Here is a 24,725-nt window from a genome sequence, read left to right as displayed (position 1 = left end):
CTTTAGTGGGGGGAGGACAAGTCCTCACTACTGTATGTGTACACACTCAGACATACACACAGGCCCATGTGCAATGATTTCAGTTGGACTTACCTGGAAGACAATGGGTTCTACCTTTGTGCTTTGATGTCCTCATTTCTCCCAAAGAACTTCAGACTTTAACTCTGACCAAAAACATACATAACTCATCAGCTAAGTAACTCTCCAAATCCCCAATACAGATTTGTTTTTTGAATAGAAAATTTGCCATCCTTACTGTATAAATGCCCCTGTCAAAGGGTGTTGAATATAAATTTCCATATGACGTTTCCTTAATCTTTATATCAGTCTCAGCCAAAAATCTACACTGTGTGACTTGTGGTTATGTGAAACTCAGCAAGCTCTGTTACCCCTCTATCCTGTTATTTGGTTACAATTTCCTTCCCCACAGCACTACTTTGGGCTGGAGTACTGCACGAAATTGCAGGACAAAACCATGATGCCCGAGAAAGGTGCTGTTAAAGCCATGACACCTAGTGTTTTATTAGAGTAACTGGTGTTATTTTGAAGCAAAGGCTTTCCAGGTCTCTCTCAATTCATTGCTCAACTGTCAGATTCCACGATTTAAACTGAAATCTGTAACACTTGCCCTTATAGCCACTCTACCCTGAGTGCTGTTCCTCTCCATAGCTTTCCTTTTCTTCAGTGCACTTTTATGTTTCTTTCATGTATTTTCCATGTATTATTAGGGGAGACTGATAGGTCTACCCTACGAGGTTGTTCTGAGGAATAAACACGGTGAAATTATGTATGCTTTTCTCTGGTTCTTTCAGATGAGGGTGCTGGGACAGAAACAGTGGTCAGTATACAGTAAGTGCTCAGTACAAGAATTCTTTTCCCAAATGCTTTGTTCCTAATTGTACATATAAAGGTGTAACCTGAATTTAAGGAAAAGCTATTAAGCCCCATCAAGCACTATCACGGGCATAAACAAACATTTCCTCTTCCTTAGGGAACAGGTATCCCGAGGGAGCCCCTGTATCTACATCGCTGTGGTCTCTAATCCAGAAGAACACTGTTTTACAGTTATCCATGGACGTTATAAAAGTGCTGTTCCATTGTTAGAAGCCAGACTGGAGGGTCAGGACAAAGAAAGTCAGAGACCATGTTCTTCAGATCAACAGGAGAACCAAGACAAACTAAAGGCTTTGAATTTTAAGGGAGAGAGACAGAAGCAGCAGAGCAGTCTGAGCTCTGAGTTGTCCCCTTCTTGTCACCAGGACCATCTGAGTCTCCATGAGAGAGATGGGTGGGAGCCAGTAGAGTCCAGCACTGTGACTGCAGGCAGAAGGAGGGTGAGTGCCTGCCTGACCTGCTCTGTGCTCTAGCAGAGTGGTTAGGGTACGAAGCTGCAACCCCGGAGCCAGACGGTCTGAGTTCCCCTTCTCCTGCCACTTAGAAGGACTGGGACTGTGCCCAGTGTCCTCAGCTGTTCAATGGGTTTAATCAAAATGCCCCAGAGCTCTTAGAACAGTACCATTAGCAAATTTAGTGCTCAGCAAATGTTTCTTTTTTCTTAGGTTTAGTTAATAACTTTGCCTTATAACTCCAGTATTATTTTCACATAATATTTCCACAGGCATTCCCAATAGACTCTGGGTAGCAAAGCCTCATCTTCCTGTGGTGACCAGCACTGACTAAAGGTGGAAGGTCTAAGACAACTGGTGTCTGCTGCTCAACAGCACTCCAGAGAAGGGTCCAGGTCACACAAAACTTGGTCCAGGGCTATAGTGGGCAGGCAGTACCAGAGGAGAGTCACTGCAAGGTTGCAGGGGCATCCCAGCTGATCTTTGTGGACTTTCTCCTCAGTTGGATGAACCCTTACTCTGGAGGCAAATTTCACCCACCAAGAGTTACTAGGATGGTCGAAGCCATGTGGAGACCATAAAAACAGAGATGGGGGAACAAGGAGATGCCATCTCAGCTCTAAGTCCCACACCTCCCTGTTCAAACACCACTCTCAAGAATGGGTTGTTTTCCTCTCTCTGTGTGAGCAATTCTTTTCTGTTTCCCTCCCAGACCTTCTCAGACCCTTCCAGAGGAGGATGGCTGCAGATAACACCTCCTCTGTGACAGAGTTTATCCTCGCAGGCTTAACAAACCAGCCAGGACTCCAGCTCCCCCTCTTCTTCCTGTTTCTGGGCTTCTACATGGTCACTGTGCTGGGGAACCTGGGCTTGATAACACTGATTGGGCTGAACTCTCACCTGCACACCCCCATGTACTTTTTCCTCTTCAACTTGTCCTTCATTGACTTCAGTTACTCCTCTGCCATCATCCCCAAAATGCTGATGAGTTTTGTCTCAAAGAAGAACATCATCTCCTACACAGGGTGTATGACTCAGCTCTTTTTCTTCTCTTTCTTTGTCATTTCTGAATCCTTTATCTTGTCAGCCATGGCATATGACCGCTATGTGGCCATCTGTAAACCACTGTTGTACACGGTCACCATGTCTCCTCAGGTGTGTCTATTTCTTTTGCTGGGTGTCTTTGGGAATGGGGCTTTGGGGGCTTTAGCTCATACAGGTAATATACTGTTTCTGACCTTTTGTGCAGACAACCTTGTCAATCATTATATGTGTGACATCCTTCCCCTCCTTGAACTCTCTTGCAATAGCTCTTACATGAATAATCTGGTGGTCTTTGCTGTTGTAGCCATTGACATTGGGGTGTGCATTGTGACCATTTTTCTCTCTTATGGCTTCATTCTTTCCAGCATTTTCCACATTAGTTCTACTGAGGGCAGATCCAAAGCCTTTAGTACCTGCAGTTCTCACATAATTGCAGTTTGTCTCTTCTTTGGGTCAGGAACATTTGCATACCTTAAACCACCTTCTGCTGTACCCCTTGACCAGGGGAAAGTGTGTACTGTGTTCTATACTGTTGTGGTGCCCATGCTGAACCCACTAATCTACAGCCTGAGGAACAAGGATGTCAAATTAGCCATGAAGAAAGCCTTGGGCAGAATAACTTTCTCTTGAAAAAAATTGGCAATTGAGAAAAGGAATCAGAATTTTTAAGTTAGAGTACCATTATTATTTTATCATCATCATCAATAAGGAATTCAAACTTCGTGTTTTGGGTTCTATATTGAAAGGAAATTTTAACTCTCTTTCCCAAATGGAATTATTCTCTTTCATCATCACCCCAACCCTTCCTTCTTTATTGTATGAAAATAGTTTCTGCAATTATACAGTATGCAGTATTGAATGAGGCTTCAGATTCATTCCATCTAGTCCGATAATATGAAACTACCTGGTGGCAGAGCTGGGACTGAAATCCCTGCTTGAATCTCAATTCAGTTTGTTTCCCTTTATGCCATGTTTTCTTGCCTCATCTCTTTCTTGGAAGATGTCATTTCACATGTTAGTTGACCCAGTACATCTAAATTAATAATGGGTTGACAGTAATTTCATGCTACTTGCCCAAAATAATTTTAACCCATCACATTTTGCAAGAGAATAGGAGGTGAAATTTTTTTGAGTTGGTCTTGGCAAAATGACAAGATCAGTGTGTGATGAATTTCTTCGTGGGTGAATGGGTCATGTGTTAGGTTTCTCAGAAGGCAAGTATGGTGACCACCCAGTTGGTGAGTGGAGTATCAGGGATGTGGGTTAGTGAATTAGAACTTCCAAGGGAGAGAAATAGAATTTTATAGGGTAGAAAGATGCTGAGTGGAGGCATCATATTATTTCAAGGCTGAGACAGAATTTGGAGTCTCATTGCAAGGGTTACCTAGGTTGTGGTCCAAAGTCATTGGGAGCTGTGCTATCTGAACTGGTAGTCACTAGTCATTTGTGGTAATGAGCAACTGAAATGTGGACATCCAAATTGAGACAGTGTAAGTGGGCAAAGTAAGTGTGATATGCACATCAAATCTTTGAAGAATATGAAAAAATAATCTCATGGATACTTTCTTGCTTGATTACATGTTGAAATGATAACATTTTGAATATATTGTGTTAAAATATGTCTTTAAAATGAGACTATCTGTTTATTTTTTTTTAAATATTTTATTTATTTATTTTTAGAGAGGGAAGGGAGGGAGATAGAGAGAGAGAGAAACATCAATGCGCAGTTGCTGGGGGTTATGGCCTGCAACCCAGGCATGTACCCTGGCTGGGAATCGAACCTGGGACACTTTGGTTCCCAGCCCGCGCTCAATCCACTGAGCTACTCCAGCCAGGGCTATCTGTTTATTTTTAATGTACCTACTAGAAAGTTTAGGATTTATAGGTGGCTTGCATTATATTTCCATTGCATGACACTGATGTAGAGGATGGAAGAGAGTGCCAGAAGGCCCTGGGTCCATGGTCACCTGCCAGGCAGCACCAAGCTGCTGCTTATTAGGAGAGGCAAATGCTATGGTATTGTCAGGCATTGCAGGTAGCCTCGATATTCTTTTTTAAATCATGGTGATTTTTCTTTTTTAAAAAAATTTTTTAAAGATGATATATTTTTTAAGATTTTTATTTATTTATTTTTAGAGAGGGAAGGGAGGGAGAAAGAGAGAGAGACAGAGAGAGAGAGAAACATCAATATCCGGTTGCTGGGGCCTGTGGCCTGCAACCCTGGCATGTGCCCTGGCGGGGAATCAAACCTGCAATACTTTGGTTCACACCCTGTGCTCAATCCACTGACCTACACCAGCCAGAGCTTTCGATATTCTAATATAGCAGCATATGGGTAAGAAATGGTGAACGTGTGATAAGTTCATAAAGCCACCATATTATGAAATGGGAAATAGAGCTTTATATTAAAAATCAAAAGAAAAATATTTGTCTAAACTCACTATTATTTCTAAAATTTCTCTGAGAAGCAATGACAAATGAAGCACTGGGGGAAATATTTTGACTTACCTGGCTGTTCCTTAGCAAGTCCATTCCATTAGGATGCAGGAGAAATTGGAAGAACTGTTGAGTTAATTTTGCCTTTTGATTCTGTTCAATGCCACCAAAAAGAGACGCACAAGCTTCTAAAGGAAGGATTGAGATGAGATGAAATACAGGGTCCAGCAGAAGTAACACCATTGAGTGTGGTTGGCAGGGTATGTGAATGTCTCACAAGAGATGGACAGCAATTTGAACATTTCACCTAAAGTGTCATATGGTGTGTTGGAGTGTGATATTGTTATGTTACATAGTTACATGCTTATTATTTTGTAATAAAAGGTTTTTTATGTAATCAAAGGCGTACTTTTTGTGCTGGACCCTGTGTGTGCCTGAATTTAGGGAACCTAGAATTTAGGAGTTGGGTTGGTGTATTGAGTATGCTGTTCAATGTAGGTCATGAAAGAAGACAGAAACGTCCTATTGAAAATTTTGTGTCCTCAATTTCATATAGCAAAGTGCACAAATCTTGACTGTACAGCTCATTAAACTTTTGCACATGAATATGTAACCACAACCTACATCAAGATGCACAACATTTCCATCTACTTTAGAAAGTTTCCTCTTGCATCTTTCCAATAAATACATCCTGCCCTCAGTCCCATCCCCTACAGCTATCTACTCTTCTGACTTTTAGTATTATAGTGTGTTGTCTGTATTTGAACTTCATATGAACAGGTACTCAATTGTTTCTGGCCTCTTTTCTTCATCATAAAGCCTGTCAGATACATCTATATTGCAGTATATACGGGTAGATTATGTTATATTGCTGTGTAGTATTCCATCATGTGAATGTACAATTGTTTAGCCTATTAATAAAGTTACATAGTTTCAAGTTTTTGCCTATTATTGATAAAGTCTTTAGAAATGGTTTGAATGTGCATTTTGGTTGAATAAGCAAACATTTCTTTTGGATTATGCTTATATGTGTATCTGCTAGATAATAGAGTAGGCTTATGTGCAGCTTCTATAAACCTCACTGCTAAACTGTTTTCTTTTTCTTTTCTTTTGTTTTATCTTAATTGTTGTTCAAGCACAGTTTTCTGCCTTCTACTCCCTTCCCTGTCCACCCCCAGCACTCCCCCACTCCCATTTCCACTCCCCCCTAGTTTTTCTCCATGTGTCTTTTATACTTGTTCCTATAAACCCTTCCCCCTTTTCCCTGATATTCCCTCCCCTCTCCCCCCGGTCATTGTCAGCCTGTTCTCTACTTCAGTGTCTTTGGTTATATTTTGCGTGTTTGTTTGTTTTGTTGTTTGGGTCCCTGTTAAAGCTGAGATCATGTGGTATTTGTCTTTCCCCTCCTGGCCTATTTCACTTAGCATAATGCTTTCCAGTTCCATCCATGCTGTCTCAAAGGGTAGGATGTCCTTTCTTTCTGCTGCATGGAATTCCATTGTGTAAATGCACCATAGTTTTTTGATACATTCATGTACTGATGGGCACCTAGCTTGCTTCTAACACTTGGCTATTGTACATTGTGCTGCTATGAACATTGGGGTGCATAGGCTCTTTTAGATTGGTGTTTCAGAGTTCTTAGGATATAATCCTAACATTGGAATTTTAGCCACAGCGATCAGACAAGAAAAGGAAATAAAAGGCATCCAAATCAGAAAGGAGGAATCAAAATTGTCATTGTTTGCTGATGACGTGAAAGTGTACATAGAAAATCCTATAGACTCAGCCAGAAAACTGCTCAACCTAATAAATGAATTTGGCAAAACAGCGGGATACAAAGTCGATATCTAGAAATGAAAGGCATTTTTGTATACCAACAATGAAACAGCAGAAGCAGAAATCAAGAAAAAAATGCCAAATTGTTTTTTAATGTCTGATTCAAATTGCATTTCTATCAATCATGTTCAAGGATTCCAATTGCTCTACATCCTTGTTAACCCTTGGTATTTTTATTTTATCCCTGTTTTATGCCATATGCAAAAATGTACTTTTATTCTGGTATGGACAGTGGAATGCTTTTCTGTTTAACTTTTTTCCCTGATAAGTAATGATGTTGGACACCTTTTTACCTATTTACTGGCTATTTGGATGTCTTCTGTGAAGTAATTATTCAGGTCATTTCCTCATTAAAAATATAGGATAGTTAGTTGTTTTCCTATTGTATTGAAGGAATGTTAATATGCACTTGTAAGTCCATATAAGTGTACATGTTTGTGTTTGTGCATGTATAGATAATATATGTGTACCTATGGATAATACATACATATTCAGTCATCTTCCTCTCCCTGTCTATCTTCCCCAGATTGTGTGTCACTTATCCTAAAAGATATGTTTTGATAGCCAATATTTTTAATTGTAATGAAGTTTGATTTATCAACTTTGTCTTTCATAGTTAGTGCTATGTCCTAATTTAAAAATTCTTTACTGCTCTTGCTAACGCCAGAAGAACAATGTGGAAATTTTATGAATTAATTTTTGTATATGGATCAAAGTGGGGTTTTGGGGTATGTGTATATTTGCACATAAATGTCCAGTGATTGTTCTTTTACCTGTGCTAAAAGTCAGTTGATTCTATTTGTGTGTGTTTGTTTTCATCTATTTGTCTATGTTTATGCCAATACCATACAGTTTTGATTACTGTAGCTTTATAATAATTTTTGAAATCAGTTAGCAAAAGTCCTCGATTTCACTCACTTCTTTCAGAGTTGTTTTGGCTACTTTAGGATTGGTGAGTTTTCATATGAATTCTAGAATCAGCTTGTAAATTCCTACAAAAGAACCTGCTGTGATTTTGATTGGGATTGTATTGACAATGGATTTTGTGTTGGGGGAGGAGGAATTGACATTTATTTTCTCCCTCAGCAATAGATTGGAGGTCCTACTTTCTTATAGCCTCTTCAGAATGGTGTATTTTCAGAATTTTTATAATTTCCATCCTGATGGATGTGAGGTAGTGTTTAAGTATTATTATAATTTGCATTCCTTTAATTTTAAGAAACATGGGAGATGGTTTCCTGTATTTAATGAGTGTTGGTGTTACTACTTCTTTTATGGACTGTCTCTTCATACCTTTTCCTCATGTTTCTGCTGGATTTTGATCTTCTCAATTTTTAGGATGGCTGTATATAGGGTATAATAGCTTTCTGTTTGAGGTACAAGTTGCATATTTTCCTGTAATTTGTGATTTGGCTTTTGACAGTTCTTAAGATAAGTTTTTAAAATTAAATTTGTTAATCTTCTATTGTTTCTGGTATTTTAATGATAGTTAGAAACATTTTCTCCCCTCTTAGGTTATAAAGATAGTCACTCATTTTTACCATAACGTATGGTTTTATTTTTTTTTTTAATATTTGAATATCTGGTCATTTTAGAAAATTTACCAGTGTATGGTGTGAAGAATGGATTCAACCATATATTTTTCCAGAAGACCATCCTGTGGTTCTATTGCCATTTATTAAAAAGTCCATCTTTTCCACATGGGTTTGAGCTGTTGATCTCATTGAATACAAAATTTCATAGGCACCTGGGCTATTTCTGTGTTTCCCATCACGATCTATTGGTCTGTCAGTCTATTCATAAACCAATACCACACTGCTTGAACTACAGAAGCTTTATAATATTTCATATCTTGAAGGTAACTTCCCACATGTTGCCCTTTTTTAAGGGTTTTCCTGACTACTAAATTTTTAAAAGTAATCTGTCTAGTGCCAGAAAATAACTTAAAGGCATATTTATTGATTGCATCTTAAATTTACAAGTAAACAGGAAGAATTGACATCTTTGGATCTTGAGGCTTCCAATTTTGAAGTGTGGCACGCCTTTCCATTTTTTTTCAGGTCAACTTCAGTATCTTTTAGGAGTGTTTTATAATTTTCCTCATCCATTTTAGCCATTGTTATTACATTCATGCATGGGAATTTTATTTCATTTTGTTTTTGCAACTATAACAAGAGTTTTCTCTTTCATTATATTTTCATATTATTTATTTGTATGTGTCAATTCTGTGCTAATTTTATACTTGGTAAAGTAAATACTTTTTGTGGCATTCTCTCCATGTATTCTTTGAGGTTTTCCAAATATGTAATAAAATATTTTATAATTAAAGATGATTTTACCTGTTTCCCTTTGATTTGCATGTCTCTTATTCCATTTGCATCTATGATTGAATTTTCTAATACTTCCTTTATTTTTTAAATTTTTATTTTTTATTTTATTGATTATGCTATTACATTTGTCCCATTTTCCCACTTCATTCCCCTCCACCCTGCACACCTCTCACCCACATTCCCCCCTTTAGTTCATGTCCATGTGTCATAAGTTCTCTAACTCTTACATGTCCCATACTATTCTTGCCCTCTCCCTGTCTGTTTTCTACCTACCATCTATGCTACTTATTCTCTGTACCTTTTCCCCCTATCTCCTGCTCCCATTCCCCTGTTGCTAACCCTCCATGTGATCTCCATTTCTGTGATTCTGCTCCTGTTCTAGTTGTTTGATTAGTTTGTTTTTGGTTTTGCTGTAGGTGTGGTTGTTAATAACTGAGCTTGCTGTCATTTTACTATACATGTTTTTTATCTTCTTTTTCTTAGATAAGTCCCTTTAACATTTCATATAATCAGGGCTTGGTGATGATGTACTCCTTTAACTTGACCTTATCTGAGAAGCACTTTATCTGCCCTTCCATTCTAAATGAAAGCTTTGCTGGATAGAGCAATCTTGGATGTAGGTCCTTGCCTTTCATGACTAGGAATACTTCTTTCCAGGTCCTTCTTGCCTGTAAGGTCTCTTTTGAGAAATCAGCTGACAGTCTGATGGGAACTGCTTTGTAGGTGACTGTCCCCTTATCTCTTGCTGCTTCTAGAATTCTCCCCTTTATTTTAATCTTGGGTAATGTAATTATGATGTGTCTGTGTGTTCCTCCTTGGGTCCAACTTCTTTGGGACTCTCTGAGCTTCCTGGACTTCCTGGAAGTCTATTTCCTTTGCCAGAATGGGGAAGTTCTCCTTTATTATTTGTTCAAATAAGTTTTCCACTGGTTGCTCTTCCTCTTCCCCTTCTGGTATCCCTATAATTTGGATGTTGGAATGTTTAAAGATGTCCTGGAGGTTCGTAAGCCTCTCCTCATTTTTTTGAATTCTTATTTCTTCATTCTTTTCTGTTTGGTTGTTCTTTCTTCCTTCTGGTCCACTCCATTGATTTGAGTCCCAGTTTTCTTCCCATCACTATTGGTTCCTTGTGCATTTTCCTTCATTTCACTTAGCATAGCCTTCATTTTTTCATCTAATTTGCAACCAAAATCAACCAATTCTGTGAGCATCCTGATCACCAGTGCTTCGAACTGTGCATCTGATAGATTGGCTATCTCTTCGTCGCTTAAAAGTATTTGCTCTCGAGCTTTGACCTGTTCTTCCGTTTGGGCCATTTTTTTGTCTTGCTGCACCTATTACATATAAGGGGTGGAACCTTAGGTGTTCACCAGGGCAGGTCAGCCCAGTTGCTGGTTTGTGACACTGTCTGTGGGGAAGAGGTCCAAGAGGGAATGGTGCCACATGCTGAGCCCTCTGCTAGGTTTCAGTCCCTTCTGCCACTTTTCCCAAGCAAATTGGGCCCTTCTCGGGCTGATTCCCAGGTGGGTAGGCTTGTGTATGTTCTAGGACCCTGTGGGTCTCTCTAAGGAACTCTCCTGTGAGGCTGGGAGTCTCTCCCAGAACCTCAACCCCCTCATGTGTTTTCAATTGGTGTTTTGAGGCTTTTTTTCCCTTGCTAGTGCCCTGGGCTGCGCGGTCTGTCTTACTCCTCAGCTTCGCCTGGTTTGTCTATGCACAAGTATGGGACCACTCAGTCAGCCAGCCACCCTCCGCACCTCACTGGGTCTGTCCGCTGCCACCCTGTACTCGGGATCTGTCAGCTGCTGTCTTATGTGCCAGGGTCTGCAAGCCACTGCTTTTTTTTTTTTTTTTTTTTGCTGTGACCCCTCTTTCCCGGCCCCCAACTCCACCCCTCCTACTGGACTGGATGAATGTGTCTAACTCCTTGGTTGTTGGACTTCCGTACAGTTCCATTTTCTGTCAGTTCTTGTTTTTTGTTGTTGTTTTTTTCTAAATATTTTTTGTCCTTAATTTGGTTGTGCGAGGAGGCACAGTGTGTCTACCTACGCCTCCATCTTGGCCAGAAGTTCTAATACTTTCTTTAATACAATGTTACATAATACTGAAGACTGTAGTCATCTTGGTTTTACTAGTTCTAATTAGGACTGCCACTAGAGTTTCCTAATTAAGTTGCTGACTTTTGGTCTGAGTTGTACATATTTTTCATCATCTTAGAGAAGCATCAATCATTCCCAGATTCAAATAAGTATTTTGAAAGCATGAAAAGATGTTGAATTCTGTCAACTTCTTTTCATCTTTGGAATTTGTTCCCTCAAACTTTCCTCATCGTTCTTAGATCTTTAAACTATGACTGCAGACTCCTCTACATCTAAACATATGCAAGTCTGCTTTTACCCCTAAAAATTCCCTTTGATTTTCCCTTCCCCTTTTCTCTCCAAAATTAAGAAGAGTGACCAGTGCTTCTTTCTTCTTCATGTTCATAGTCTCCTGCCTATTTTTGACTGTTATTTATGCCATTTTTGTCCATGTCTCCCCTTCTACATCAGTGTTGGAGTGTAACATCCCTATTCAAATGCACTTATATTTCAAATCTGACCAATCAGAGCCAATGAGACTTCATGTCTGATTTTCAGAGCTCCTTGAACCTGAGGTTCAGCTCCTATTTATGTGACTCTTTCTTTCTTTTTTTAAAAAATAAACTTTATCGATTATGCCATTAAAGTTTTCCCAATTTCCCTCCCTTTATGTCCTCTCCACCATGCACCCAGAAACCCTCCAGGCACCCCCCACTTAGTTCACGTCTATGGGTTGTACATATAAGTTCTTTGAGTTCTCTGTTTCCTATACTATTCTTAACCTCTCCCTGTCTATTTTATGCCTACCAATTACGTTTCTTATTCCCTGTACTTTTCCACCCTCATTCTCCCTCTCCCCACCCCTACTGAAAACCATCCATGTGATGTCCATTTCTCTGATCCTGTTCCTATTCTAGTTGTTTGCTTAGTTTTTGTTTTCATCTTTTTTTAATGTTCAGTGGATGACAGTTGTGAATTTCTTGTCATTTTACTGGCTGGTGTGGCTCAGTGGATCGAGCACCAGACTATGAACCAAAGGGTTGCTGCTTTGATTTCCAGTCAGGGCACACACCTGGGTTGTGACCCAGGGCCCCAGTAGAGGGCGCTCGAGAGGCAACCACACATTCATGTTTATGTGACTTGATTACTGTCCTGAAATTTAGGCATCTGGCCACCAGGTGGAATGAATCACTCTGTCTGTCCCAAATTTGAAGGTGTTATGCCCTCTCTAGTTTTTCAACACATATGAAGCTTCAGTTATGCAGATGAGTAAGTTCTAGAGATCTGCCATGCAATGAAGAGCCTCAAGTTAACAGTACTGTATTGTCCACTTACAAATTGTTCAGAGGATAAATCTCATGTTATGTAATCTTACCACAATAAAAAATCAAACCAAAACAGCTGAAACACCTATACTAGGAACATAGCATTAAAAAAGACACCTATATATCATGTCATTTTTAAGAGAAAATACATAGCATTATTTAAGAAAGTAAATGTTAGGAAAAATTGCATCATTCAATTAACACCATGTATTAGAGGAAACTTTTCACAATTACTGGGCATCAATTAATTCCTGTATTCTTTTTAAAATGTAGCAATTATGGACTTGTGGAATAATAAGTGAACAAAAGTGTGCATCATTCATTCAGTGAATTTCTGCCTTGCCACCTTGGAAAGCAGTATGGAGTTGCCTCAAAAAAGTAAAAAGTGGAACTACCTCATAACCCAGCAATTACAAATCTGGCAGTACATCCAAAGAAACCCAAAACACTAATTCAAAGAATTGATGCTTCCTGGTGTTCATTGCAACATTATTTACAATTGTCAACATATGGAGGCAGCCCAAGTGTCCATCAGTGGACGAGTGGGTAAAAAAATCAGTGGTACATTCAGCCAATGGAATACTACTTGGCTATAAAAAAGAAGGAAATCTTACCTTTTGGGACAGCATGGATGGACCTCTAGAGTATTAGGGTAGATGAAATAAGCCAGTCAGAGAAAGACAAATGCCATGTGATTTCACTTACCTGTGGATTCGAATGAACAGAATGGACTACGAAACAAAATAGAAACAGACTCATGGATACAGAGAAGAGACTGACGGCTGTCAGAGGACAGGAGAGGGGGTTCGGGGGAAAAGGTGAAGGGATTAAGAAAAAAATGAAAAAAACTCATAGGCAGACAACAGTAGCATTATTACCAGAGTGAAGAAGGCAGGGAGTGAGAGAGGGGATAAGTGGTGATGCAAGGAGACTTGAGTTGGGGTGGTGAATACACAATACAACATACAGATGATGTGTTATAGAAATTTGCTCCTGAAACCTACATAATTTTATTAACCAATGTCACCCCAATATGAGTTCAGTTAAGAAATAGAAAAGAAAAAGAAATGTGAAAAAGGTCTTCTTTTAAAAGAATAAAAAGATTAGAAATATGAATAATAAAATGACAATAAATGCACATTTATCCACACTTATTTAACGTGCAAATGGATTAAATTCTGCCATTGAACCACATACAGTGCCTTAAGGATAACAGTACAAGACCCTTCGATATGCCGTCTTCAGATCAAAAGACTTGCACAAACTGAAAATAAAGGGATGGAAAAATGTAGTACATGAAAATGGAAACAAAGGAGAGACAAAAAAGCTGTGGTAGCTGTGCATATTCCAGAAAAAAATAGACTTTAAGGGAAAGAGCAAACAAGAGACAAAGAAGGACCCAGGAACTCCACTTGTGGGTGTTCATCCAAAGAAACCTGTATGTTCGTTGCAGCACTATTTACAATGGCCAAGATATGGAAGCAACCTGAGTGTCCATCAAGAGATGAGTGGAGGAAGAAGGGGTGCAGACATATTATGGAATATAACTCAGCCACAAAAAAGAATGAGATCTTGCACCCCAACATCATGGGTGGTCCTAGGGGATATTATCCTGAGTGAAATAAGTCAGACAGAGAAGGACAAATGCCAGATGACTTCACTTCTTTGTGGAATCTAAAAAACAAAATAAACAACAAGCAGAAAAGAAGGAGACTCAGAAATGCAGAGAACATTTTGATGGCTGTGAGATTAGACTCTTTTGGGGGAGTGAGGAAGGTGAAGGGATTTAGGGACTAGGAAGTACAAATTGGTAGTTGCAGAATAGTCATGGGGATGGAAAGTACAGCACAGAGAATATAGTCAATATTTCTGTCATGACTATGTATGGTGCCAGATGGGGACTAGATTATTGAGGTGATCACTTCATAAGTTGTGTAAATGTCTAATGATGGGGTTGCACACCTGAAACTAACATGATATTGTACATCAACTGTAGTTGTAAAGTAAAAGGAAATAAATTATATTTTTAAAAAGAAAGTGAATAATAGAGAATCTTCTCTGTTTTTGCCATTTTACATAAAGTGAGAATGAACTCTATACAGATAGGAACAGCATCACTAATTTTAAGGGCAAGACACTTTTCTCCTGCTCCTTTTTTGTTAGTGACCACTGTTTTAATACTCATGGCCTGATGTCACTATGGCATCTGTCTCTCAGGTCTGTTATCTGCCAACACTTGGTTTGTATAGGAACAGATATCAAGGCTGCAATGACCCACCCAGTGTCAAAGGTCAATGTGTCCTTCTGTAACCACAGCACCATCAACCATGGCCCGTGCAACACACCTGCTCTCATCAAATTCTTTATTCAGCACCTACTGACAAGCAGTTGGATTTTGTAGCCATGAGCATTACAACCGACCATCTTCATCTGGTGCATACTCATTCTTATTTTCCTCCCTCCTGAGGCAGACATAGAAGCTGCTCTTTCTTCCCTTTGGGTCAGGAAAACGCTTTACTTTAGCTGATGTCCTGGGACCAGAGACTACACTGGTGGTTCTTAGATGAATCTGAATCACACAGAACATTTGCTGAAACACAGATTCTAGGCCCCATCCACAGAGTTTCTGATGTGGTAGGTCTCAGGTAGGACTTGAGACTTTTCATTCCTAAGAAGTTCCCTAGTGATGCTGCTCCTGCTGCCTGGGGAGCAATTACCGAAACCAAGATCTTTTCCGGAAGAGCAGCAGCCATGCTGAACGATATTCTGAGCATGTCGTTTCCTGAGGTGAAAACTCTGAGATTTTTCTTTTGACTTGGGGAAATGTTGATATCTCATTTTATTTTTTACTTTTCTTTACTGAGCATCCTGAATTCCAAGTTTTCCTTCTTAAAAGTGGGGGGTTTTATTTTCTCCCTGAATGTTTTTTCTCCTTGTTCCTCTTGTGTGCAATCTTCTCTACCCTTAATTTGGTTTCTTTCCCACCAGTCTTGGATTGGGTTCCCCAAACACTGTGAGATGAAGGCCTACATGGAAGTGATTTGCTAGGAAGCATTCCAGGTAAACCCAGTGAGAACACAGAAGTGAGACCCTAGGAGGCTGAAAAAGTGTGTGTTGATGAACCGTGTGACAACCATCAGTGACACACAATACTCCCAGTGTTGGTTCCATGAAATCATAAGGGATTTTCAGCCAAGAGTTTGTTTGTGATGTTGAGAGGAAAGGCTGGACCTGATTAGGATGTTGAATTTGCTGCCAATTCTTGGTGGCTTGAATCAACAATGAAGCTTAGTTCGCCTCCCAGGCATCCTGGAGTTGGCAAGTGGGGAAGAGTGAGCTGGGGAGGAGGGAAGCCCAGATGCACGCCCCTGCAAATACATAAACTACACTACACTACATTAAACTAAACTAAACTAAAAGGAAATAATTATAGAAAGGATTTCCTTAAGATTATTATGCACCCTAACATGACTTCTTAAGAGAGTGGAGCATGGCCTTCTGGTGGAACTGATTAGCCCAAAAGGAGAGAACTGGATCCCAAGGATAGGAGCTGCCCAGTAATTCAGACCACACAAACATGGGGAGAGTGAAGTGCTCTTGTTGCCCAGTCTGGCCAAAGCACATGTGCGTTCTATCAGCTTAGGACACTTTCAATGTCAAGAAAAGAGCCAAGATCACTAAGCAGTTTTGAAAAAACGGTAACATAGAAGGAGACTTAAGTGAAACAAAGAATGTTGTGAGGCAATTGCTGTACCACACAAGACTGTTTAGTTGTGGGTACCTCTAACATATATGCTTGGCTGTGAGGGGGGATTTTTCTAGATTTTTAACTGAAAAATTCTGGAAATGATAACTTCAGATGATCTTTCTCAAGTTTTCTGCCCCTGCTGGTTGATCTCCAAAGTATAGTTTCAGACAATGGTTTTTCACACTGTGACTCACAATTTGAAAGTAGACCATGACAGCAACTCCATAGGGCACAACTCTTGGGAAAATCCCAGGGACATCAGCAACAAGGGGAAGTCTGCAGCCATGAACTTGACCATCAGATCCAAGGGATGCACCAGCATAATCTTGGAGGTGGGCCCCACTGGCAAAGTAGTGTGGCTCCTGTGAGCATGTGCTATGCAGTTGTGTGTGCAGGTGATATGATGTTGCTGAATGTGCACATGAGGATCAGTCAGGATGGCCAGAGTGAGGACAATATCATGAGGTGGCTGGCTCTGACTTGTGTCTGCAGTTCTAGCCTTGGGAGTATCTGTGCAAGGACCAAAAATTGACTCTCTAAATAACATACAATGATATGGGCCAGGACATGACAGGCAGGGTTTATTGTGGATAGGACTGAACTGCTGGTCAGGCCAGGCTGCTTTCTACAAGTAGGTGGAGCCTTGTGGCTTTACACTGCCCTCTCATTAATGAGGTGTGTGCATAAGGAGCCTGGGGATGAGGTGGGAGGGAGTGCTGTGAGGACGCCCATTTACTTGGTGTTGAATGTAGTATGAGTTTGCTTACATGCATCAGAGGCCTTAATTTTGTTGTGTGGGTGGTGCTGGAGATTCAAAACTTGACTGGGACAGTTAGCCTAGTGAGCTCTTTCTCTTTGTGACAGATTCAACTTTCATTCCTGATTCATGCCCTCAGACTTCTCCTCTTTTGGTATTAAATTTTGCTCCCTGCCATATGCCTTTTGCCAAAATATTTTAATCATATTACTACAGTTTTGTTTAGGACCCCCAGAATCCTCTAGAAATGTTGAAAAATGCATGAATTGGTAGAGGAAAGATCATGAACTTTGACAATTGACGACAAAGGACTGCCATAAAATGCATTTCTTTAATTCCTTCCTTCATTTCTTTTTCTTTCTTTCTAGGAATTTTTTCATTTTCAAAAAAATATTGTTTTACTTTGTCTAATTACAGGTGTCTGTGTTTACTCCCTACCCTCCCCACCCCCACCCCAAACCTTCCTCTCTCGCTTGCTTCCACCACTTGTTGGTTTTGTCCACATGTCCTTTATAGTTGCTCCTGAAAACACTTCTCCTATTTTCCCATCAACCCCTTCCACCTCCCCTCTGGTTACTGTCAGACTGTTCTTAATTTCAATGTCTCCAGTTATATTTTGCTTGGTTTTCTCTTTTGTTGGTTAGGTTCCATGCATTTCTTGCTATGTGAGCTGTTCAACTTTGTTAAAAATGCATTTCTTACTATGTGACTTTGGTCACTCATACATACTTCCACTTTATTATCTTTAAAATGAAAAACATGATACAATCTTAACACTTTGTGAGAACTGATTAGCACATGGCGTGTGTGAAAGGGCTTTAGGAGCCACAGAGGACTTTGTAAGTGTCAGGTCTTGTCATGACTGCAGGCCCAGTGAGTCTAGGCATGGAGAAGGAGCCACTGAGAAAACACGTGTGCAAAGGTCACCCTTGGGTTCCAATGTCTCAGCCTCTTAGCAGCCTGATGGTGGGTTCTCAGCAGCACTAATGGGTTGCCTGGGTCTAGGGATAAGTGTGGCGATGTAATTATTAGTGACTGAAATCTTGGCTCAACAGGGGAAATTGTATTGCCTCTGATAACCTAAACTGGATGAAAACATCACTAAAAATGTGTATATACCAATATCCTTCATGAATTTACATGAAAAAAAAAAAACAACTGGAAAAACTGACCAAAAAAATCCAACAAAACACAAAAATAGTTTTATATAATTTTGAAGTAGAGTTTTTTGATCCTAGGAACATAAGGTTGACTTCATATTGAAAAATCAGTTAATGTCTTACATAAAGAAAATAGAAAAATCTCAAATAAGCAACCTAACCCTACATCTACATGAACTAGAGGACAACAGCAAAAAAAGGCTAGAGGAAAGAGAATAAAGGACATAATCAACAACGGGGCAGAATTAAATGACACACAGACTAAAAGAACACTGCAAAGGATCAGGAAATCCAGGAGGTGGTTCTTTGAAAAGGTGTATAAAATTGACAAGCTTTTACGAGAGTCACCATGAAAAAGAGGGAGGACCCAAATAAATAAAATCGGAAATGAAACAGGAGAAGTTACAACTGACACCACAGAAATACAAAGGATTGTAACAAATTACTATGAACAACTACATGCCAAGAAACTGGACAACCTGGGTGAAATGGAGAAATTTCTTGAAACATACAGTTTTCCAAAACTGAGTCAAGATGAAGCAGAAAGCCTGAATAGACTCATAACAACTAGTGAAATTGAAGTGGCAATCAAAAACTCCCAGCACACAAACCCTGGATCAGAAGACTTCACAGTTGAATTCTACCAAATATTTAAAAAGAAGCAACTGCCATCTCCTCAAACTGTTCCAAAAAATTCAAAATGAGGGAAAACTCCCAAACTCTTTTTACAAGGCCAGTTTCATTCTAATTCCAAAACCACGTAAAAACTCATCAAAGAAACAAAACTACAGCCAGGATTGCTGATGAACATAGATGCTTAAATCCTCAACAATACACTGCATATCCAGACTAAGAAATACATTAGAAAGATAATACACCATGTCAAGTGGGATTCATCCCAGGGATGCTAGGATGGTACAATGTTCACAAATCAGTAAATGTAATACTTCACATAAAAAAAAATGAAGGACAAAAATCACATGATAAGATCAATAGATGCTGAAAATGATTTTAATAATATCAAATGCCCATTTATCATAAAAACACTCAGCAAAGTGGGACTTGAGGGAGCATACCCCAACATAATAAAAGCCATATACAAGAAACCTACAGTCAACATTATACTCAGTGGGAAAAAACTAAAAGCTTTCCCCTTAAGATCAGAAACAAGACAAGGATGTTCTCTCCCACAACTCTTATTCAACATAGTACTGGAAGTTCAAGCCACAGCAATCAGACAAAAAAAAAGAACTAAAAAGTATCCAAATTGGAAAGCAGGAAGTAAAACTGTCATTATTGCAGATGACATGATAGTGTACCTAGAAAACCCTACAGTCTCCACCAAAAAATTATTGACCTAGTGAGTGAATTTGGCAAAGTACTGAGATACAAGGTCAACATTCACAAATTGATGGCATTTTTGTACACCAACAATGAAATATCAGAAAGAGAAACTAGAGGAGAAATCCCATTTACTATAGCAAGAAAAATAAAGTACCTAGGAATAAATTTAACCAAGGAGATAAAAGACCTGCAACAAAGTATCTTAATCCAGAATATTGCTTTGTGTTTGTCTCTGCTTGTATAGGAGCAAGTCAACAGTCAAAACAGTTTTAGAGAAGCCCTGGCTCACTTGAAATAAAACCATGATGCAGTGGAAATGAAGCTCCCATGGAAATGATCTCTGAAGAGGCAAAGATCTCAGAAGAATTTTCCCTGGCATTGCATCATGCTTCCAAGAACCCTCTGAGATTCTGAAAGGAAACTGAACATTTTAATGAGTCCCCAAGGTCCTCTTTGACCTTGGTCCTAAGGAGAGCATACCTGTGGTGCTTAATTTAGTTTCTTGATAATGGATTGTTTTTCTCTACTTCTTCAACATGTGCAGTGGGATGAAGAACAGGGACTGGGATTCATTAGTGTCATCTGGGCAGTGGACTATTCCCAATGCAAACAGGCAGATGAGGCACCCTCACTGCTGAGCCTTAGTGTGGGGAGGGCAAGTCCTCACTGCTGTACATGTACACACTCAGACACACACACAGGCCAATGTGCAGTGGATTCAGTTGGACTTGCCTGGAAGACGATGGGTTCTGCCTTTGTGTTCTGATGTCCTGATTTCTCCCAAAGAACTTCAGACCTTAACTCTGACCAAAAACATACATAACTCATCAGGTAACCAACTCTTGAACTTCCCCAAATACAGATTTGCTTTTTGAATAGAAAATTTGCCATCCTTACTATGTAAATGCCTCTGGCAAAGGGTGTTGAATACGCATTGCCACATAAAATTTTATTACTCTTTATATCAGCCTCAGCCAAAAGTCTACACTGTGTGACTTTTGGTAATGTGAAACCTCAGCAAGCTCTTTTGCCCCTCTATCCCGTTATTTGGTTACAATTTCCTTCCCCACAGCACTAATTTGGGCTGGAGTACTGTGTGAAATTATGGGACAAAACCTTGATGCCCGGAGAAGGTGCTGCATTAAGACATGACATCCAGTGTTTCTTTAGAGTAACTGGTGTTATTATTTTTAAGCAAAGGCTTTCCAGGTCTCTCTCAAGTCATTGCTCAACTATCAGATTCCACTATTTAAACTGAAATCTGTAATTCTTACCCTTACAGCCGCTCTCCCCTGTGTGCTGTTCTTCTCCCTAGCTTTCCTTTTCTTCTGTGCACTTCATGGTTCTTTCATGTATTTTCTTTGTATTATTAGTGGAGACGGATAGGTCTACCTTATGAGGTTGTTTTGAGGAATAAAGAAGGTGAAATTATGTATGCATTTCTCTGGATCTTTCAGATGAGGGTGCTGGGACAGAAAGAGTGGTCAGTATACAGTAAGTGCTCAGTACAAGAATTCTTTTCCCAAATGCTTTCTTCTTAATTATACATATAAAGTTGTAACCTGGATGAAAGGAAAAGCCATTAAGCTTCATCAAGTACTATCAAGGGCATAAACAAACATTTCTTCTTCCTTAGGGACAGGTATCCCGAGGGAGCCCCTGTAACTAGGTCACTGTGGTCTCCAATCCAGAAGAACACTCTTCGTTCTACAGTTATCCATGGATGTTATAAAAGTGCTGCTCCATCCCCGGAACCTGACCTGCAGGCTTGGGACAAAGAAGGTCAGAGACCATGTTCTTCAGCTCAACAGGAGAGCCAAGACAAACTAAAGACTTTGAATTTTAAAGGAGAGAGACAGAAGAAGCAAAGTGGTCTGAGCTCTGAGTTGTCCCCTTCTTGTCACCAGGCCCATCTGAATCTCCATGAGAGAGATGGGTGGGAACCAGTAGAGTCCAGCACTGTGACTGCAGGCAGAAGGAGGATGAGTGCCTGCCTGACCTGGTCTGTGCTCTAGCAGCATGGTTAGGGTATGAAGCTCCAACTCAGGAGCCAGACAGCCTGACTTCCCTTTGCTGCCACATAGGACTGGGACTTGTGCCCAGTGTCCTCACTTGTTCAATGGGTTTAATGAAAATGCCCCAGAGCACTTAGAACAGTGCCATTAGCATAGTTAGTGCTCAGCAAATGTTTCTTTTTTCTTAGGTTTAGTTGATATCTTTGCCTTATAACTCTGGTATTATTTTCACATAACATTTCCACAGGCATTCCCAATAAAGACTCTGGGCAACACAGCTTCATCTTCCTGTTGTGACCAGCACTGACCAAAGGTGGAAGGTCTAAGACAACTGGCTTCTGCTTCTCAAAAGCACTCCAGAGAAGGGCCCAGGTCACACAAAACTTGATCCAGGGCTGTTCAGGGCAGGCAGTACCAGAGGAGTGTCACTGCAAGGTTGCAGGGGCATCCCAGCTGAGCTTTGTGGACTTTCTCCTCAGTTGGATGAACCCTTACCCTGGAGGCAAATTTCACCCACCAGCAGTTGCTAGGATGGTTGAAGCCACATGGGGACCCTAAAAACAGAGATGGAGGAACAACAGGTTGCCATCTCAATTCCAAGTTGCACACCTCTCTGTTCAACACCACTCTCAAGAATGGCTTGTTTTCTTCTCTCTGTGTGAACAAGTCTTTTCTGTTTCCCTCCCAGACCCTCCCAGAGGAGGATGGCTGCAGATAACACCTCCTCTGTGACAGAGTTTATCCTTGCAGGCTTAACAGACCAGCCAGGACTTCAGCTCCTCCTCTTCTTCCTGTTTCTGGGCTTCTACATGGTCACTGTGGTTGGGAACCTGGGCCTGATGACACTGATTAGGCTGAACTCTCACCTTCATATTCCCATGTACTTTTTCCTTTTCAACTTGTCCTTCATTGACTTCAGTTATTCCTCTGCCATCATCCCCAAAATGCTGATGAGTTTTGTCTCAAAGAAGAACATCATCTCCTACACAGGGTGTATGACTCAACTCTTTTTCTTCTGTTTTTTTGTCGTTTCTGAATGCTTCATCCTGTCAGCAATGGCATATGACCGCTATGTGGCCATCTGTAAACCACTGTTGTACATGGTCACCATGTCTCCTCAGGTGTGTCTATTTCTTTTGCTGGGTGTCTATGGGATTGGCGCTTTGGAGGCTTTAGTTCATACAGGTAATATACTGTTTCTGACCTTTTGTGCAGACAACCTTGTCAATCATTATATGTGTGACATCCTTCCCCTCCTTGAACTCTCCTGCAATAGCTCTTACATGAATAATCTGGTGGTCTTTATTGTTGCAGGCTTTGGCATTGGGGTGTCCATTGTGACCATTTTTCTCTCTTATGGCTTCATTCTTTCCAGCATTTTCCACATTAGTTCTACTAAGGGCAAATCCAAAGCGTTTAGTACCTGTGGTTCTCACATAATTGCAATTTGTCTCTTCTTTGGGTCAGGAACTTTTGCATACCTTAAACCACCTTCTGTTTTACCCCTTGACCAGGGGAAAGTGTGTAGTCTGTTCTATACTGTTGTGGTGCCCATGCTGAACCCACTAATCTACAGCCTGAGGAACAAGGATGTCAAATTAGCCATGAAAAAAACCTTGAGCAGAATAACTTTCTCTTGAGAAAAAAATTGGAAATTGAGAAAAGGGATCAGAATTTTTAAATGAGAGTGCTATTATTATTTTATCATCATCGTCAATAAGGAATTCAAACTTCGTGCTTTTGGATTGTATATTGAAAGGAAACTTTAACTCTCTTTCCCAAGTGGATTTATTCTCTCTCATCATCACCCCAACACTTCCTTCTTTATTGTATGAAAATAGTTTCTGCAATTATACAGTATGCAGTATTGAATGGGGCTTCAGAATAATTTCATCTAGTCCAAAAATATGAAACTACCTGGTGGCAGATCTGGGACTGAAATCCCAGCTTGATCTCAGTTCAGTTTGTTTCCCTTTATGCCATGTTTTCTTGCCTCATTTCTTTCTGAAAGATGTCATTTCACATGTTAGTTGACCCAGTACATCTAAATTAATAATGGGTTGACAGTAATTTCATGCTACATGCACAAAATAATTTTAATCCATCACATTTTGCAAGAGAATAGGAGGTGAAAAATTTTTTTGAGTTGGTTTTGGCAAAATGAGAAGATCAGTGTGTGATGAATTTTTTAGTGTGTGAATGTGTCCTGTGTTAGGTTTCTCAGGAAGCAAATATGGTGACCACCCAGTTGGTGAGTGGAGCACCAGGGATGTGGGTTAGTGAATTAAGACTTCCAGGGGATAGAAATGGAATTTTATAGGGGAGAAAAATGATGAGTGAAGGCGGCATATTATTTCAAGGCTGAGACAGAATTTGGAGTCTCATTGCAAGGGTTATCTTGGTTGTGGTCCAAGGTCATTGGGAGCTGTGCTATCTGAACTGGTAGTCACTGTCATGTGTGGTATTGAGCAACTGAAATGTGCACATCCAAATTGAGACATACTGCAAGTGGGCAAAGTAAGTGTGACATACAAACCAAATCTTTGAAGAATATGAAAAAATAATCTCATGCATACTTTCTTACTTGATTACATGTTGAAATGATAAGATTTTGAATATATAGTGTTAAAGAAAATATGGCATTAAAATGAATCTATGTGTTTATTTTTCAGGTACCTACTAGAAAGTTTAGAATTTATAGGAGGCTTGCATTATATTTCCATTGGATGACACTGGTCTAGAGGATGGAAAGGAGTACTAGCTGGCCCTGGGTCCATGTTCACTTGCCAGGCAGCACCAAGCTGCTGCTTATTAGGAGAGGCAATTGCTATGGAATTGTCAGGCATTGCAGGTAGCCTCAATGTTCTAATAACAGAGGCATATGGGTAAGAAATGGTGATCTTGGGATAATTTCATAAAGCCTCCATATTATGAAATGGGAAATAGAGCTTTATATTAAAATCAAAAGAACCACTTTCATCTAAACTCACTATTACTGGTAAAATTTCTCAGAGAAGCAATGACAAATGAAGTGCTGGGGGAAATATTTTGACTTACCTGGCTGTTCCTTAGGCAAGTCCATTCCATTAGGATGCAGGGGAAATTGGAAGATCTGTGGAGTTAGTTCTGCCTTTCGATTCTGTTCAATGCTGCCAAAAAGGAAAGAATAAGCTTCTGAAGGCAGGATTGAGATGAGATGAAACACAGAGTCCAGCAGAAATAGCACCACTGAGTGTGGTTTCTAGGGTACATGAATGTCTCACAAGAGGTGGACAGCAATTTGAACATTTCACCTAAAGTGTCATA

At 40.0% G+C, this 24,725-nt stretch overlaps 2 protein-coding genes across 2 annotated transcripts; both read left to right on the top strand.

Annotated features, from left to right (window-relative positions):
• Positions 1–1,202: 1,202 nt before the first annotated feature.
• LOC114509950 (olfactory receptor 8B12-like) lies at positions 1,203–23,328 on the top strand. The gene is made up of 2 exons (XM_028528568.2): positions 1,203–1,334; positions 22,108–23,328. Exon 2 carries the CDS (start codon positions 22,124–22,126, stop codon positions 23,057–23,059), a length of 936 nt encoding a protein of 311 aa, XP_028384369.1. The 5' UTR covers positions 1,203–1,334; positions 22,108–22,123; the 3' UTR covers positions 23,060–23,328.
• On the top strand, positions 1,216–3,047 carry LOC114509944 (olfactory receptor 8B12-like). The gene is made up of 2 exons (XM_028528553.2): positions 1,216–1,334; positions 2,069–3,047. Exon 2 carries the CDS (start codon positions 2,085–2,087, stop codon positions 3,018–3,020), a length of 936 nt encoding a protein of 311 aa, XP_028384354.1. The 5' UTR covers positions 1,216–1,334; positions 2,069–2,084; the 3' UTR covers positions 3,021–3,047.
• Positions 23,329–24,725: the final 1,397 nt, after the last annotated feature.

This window comes from Phyllostomus discolor, chromosome 13, assembly GCF_004126475.2.
Source record: "Phyllostomus discolor isolate MPI-MPIP mPhyDis1 chromosome 13, mPhyDis1.pri.v3, whole genome shotgun sequence".
Classification (NCBI taxonomy): domain Eukaryota; kingdom Metazoa; phylum Chordata; class Mammalia; order Chiroptera; family Phyllostomidae; genus Phyllostomus; species Phyllostomus discolor.
The sequence above is the reverse complement of the archived record's forward strand: the minus strand, read 5'-3'. Positions and strand labels throughout refer to the sequence as shown.

Excerpts from the sequence above, each read along its gene's own strand:
- LOC114509944 (XM_028528553.2), top strand. The coding sequence starts at position 2,085 with ATGGCTGCAGATAACACCTCCTCTGTGACAGAGTTTATCCTCGCAGGC.
- LOC114509950 (XM_028528568.2), top strand. The coding sequence starts at position 22,124 with ATGGCTGCAGATAACACCTCCTCTGTGACAGAGTTTATCCTTGCAGGC.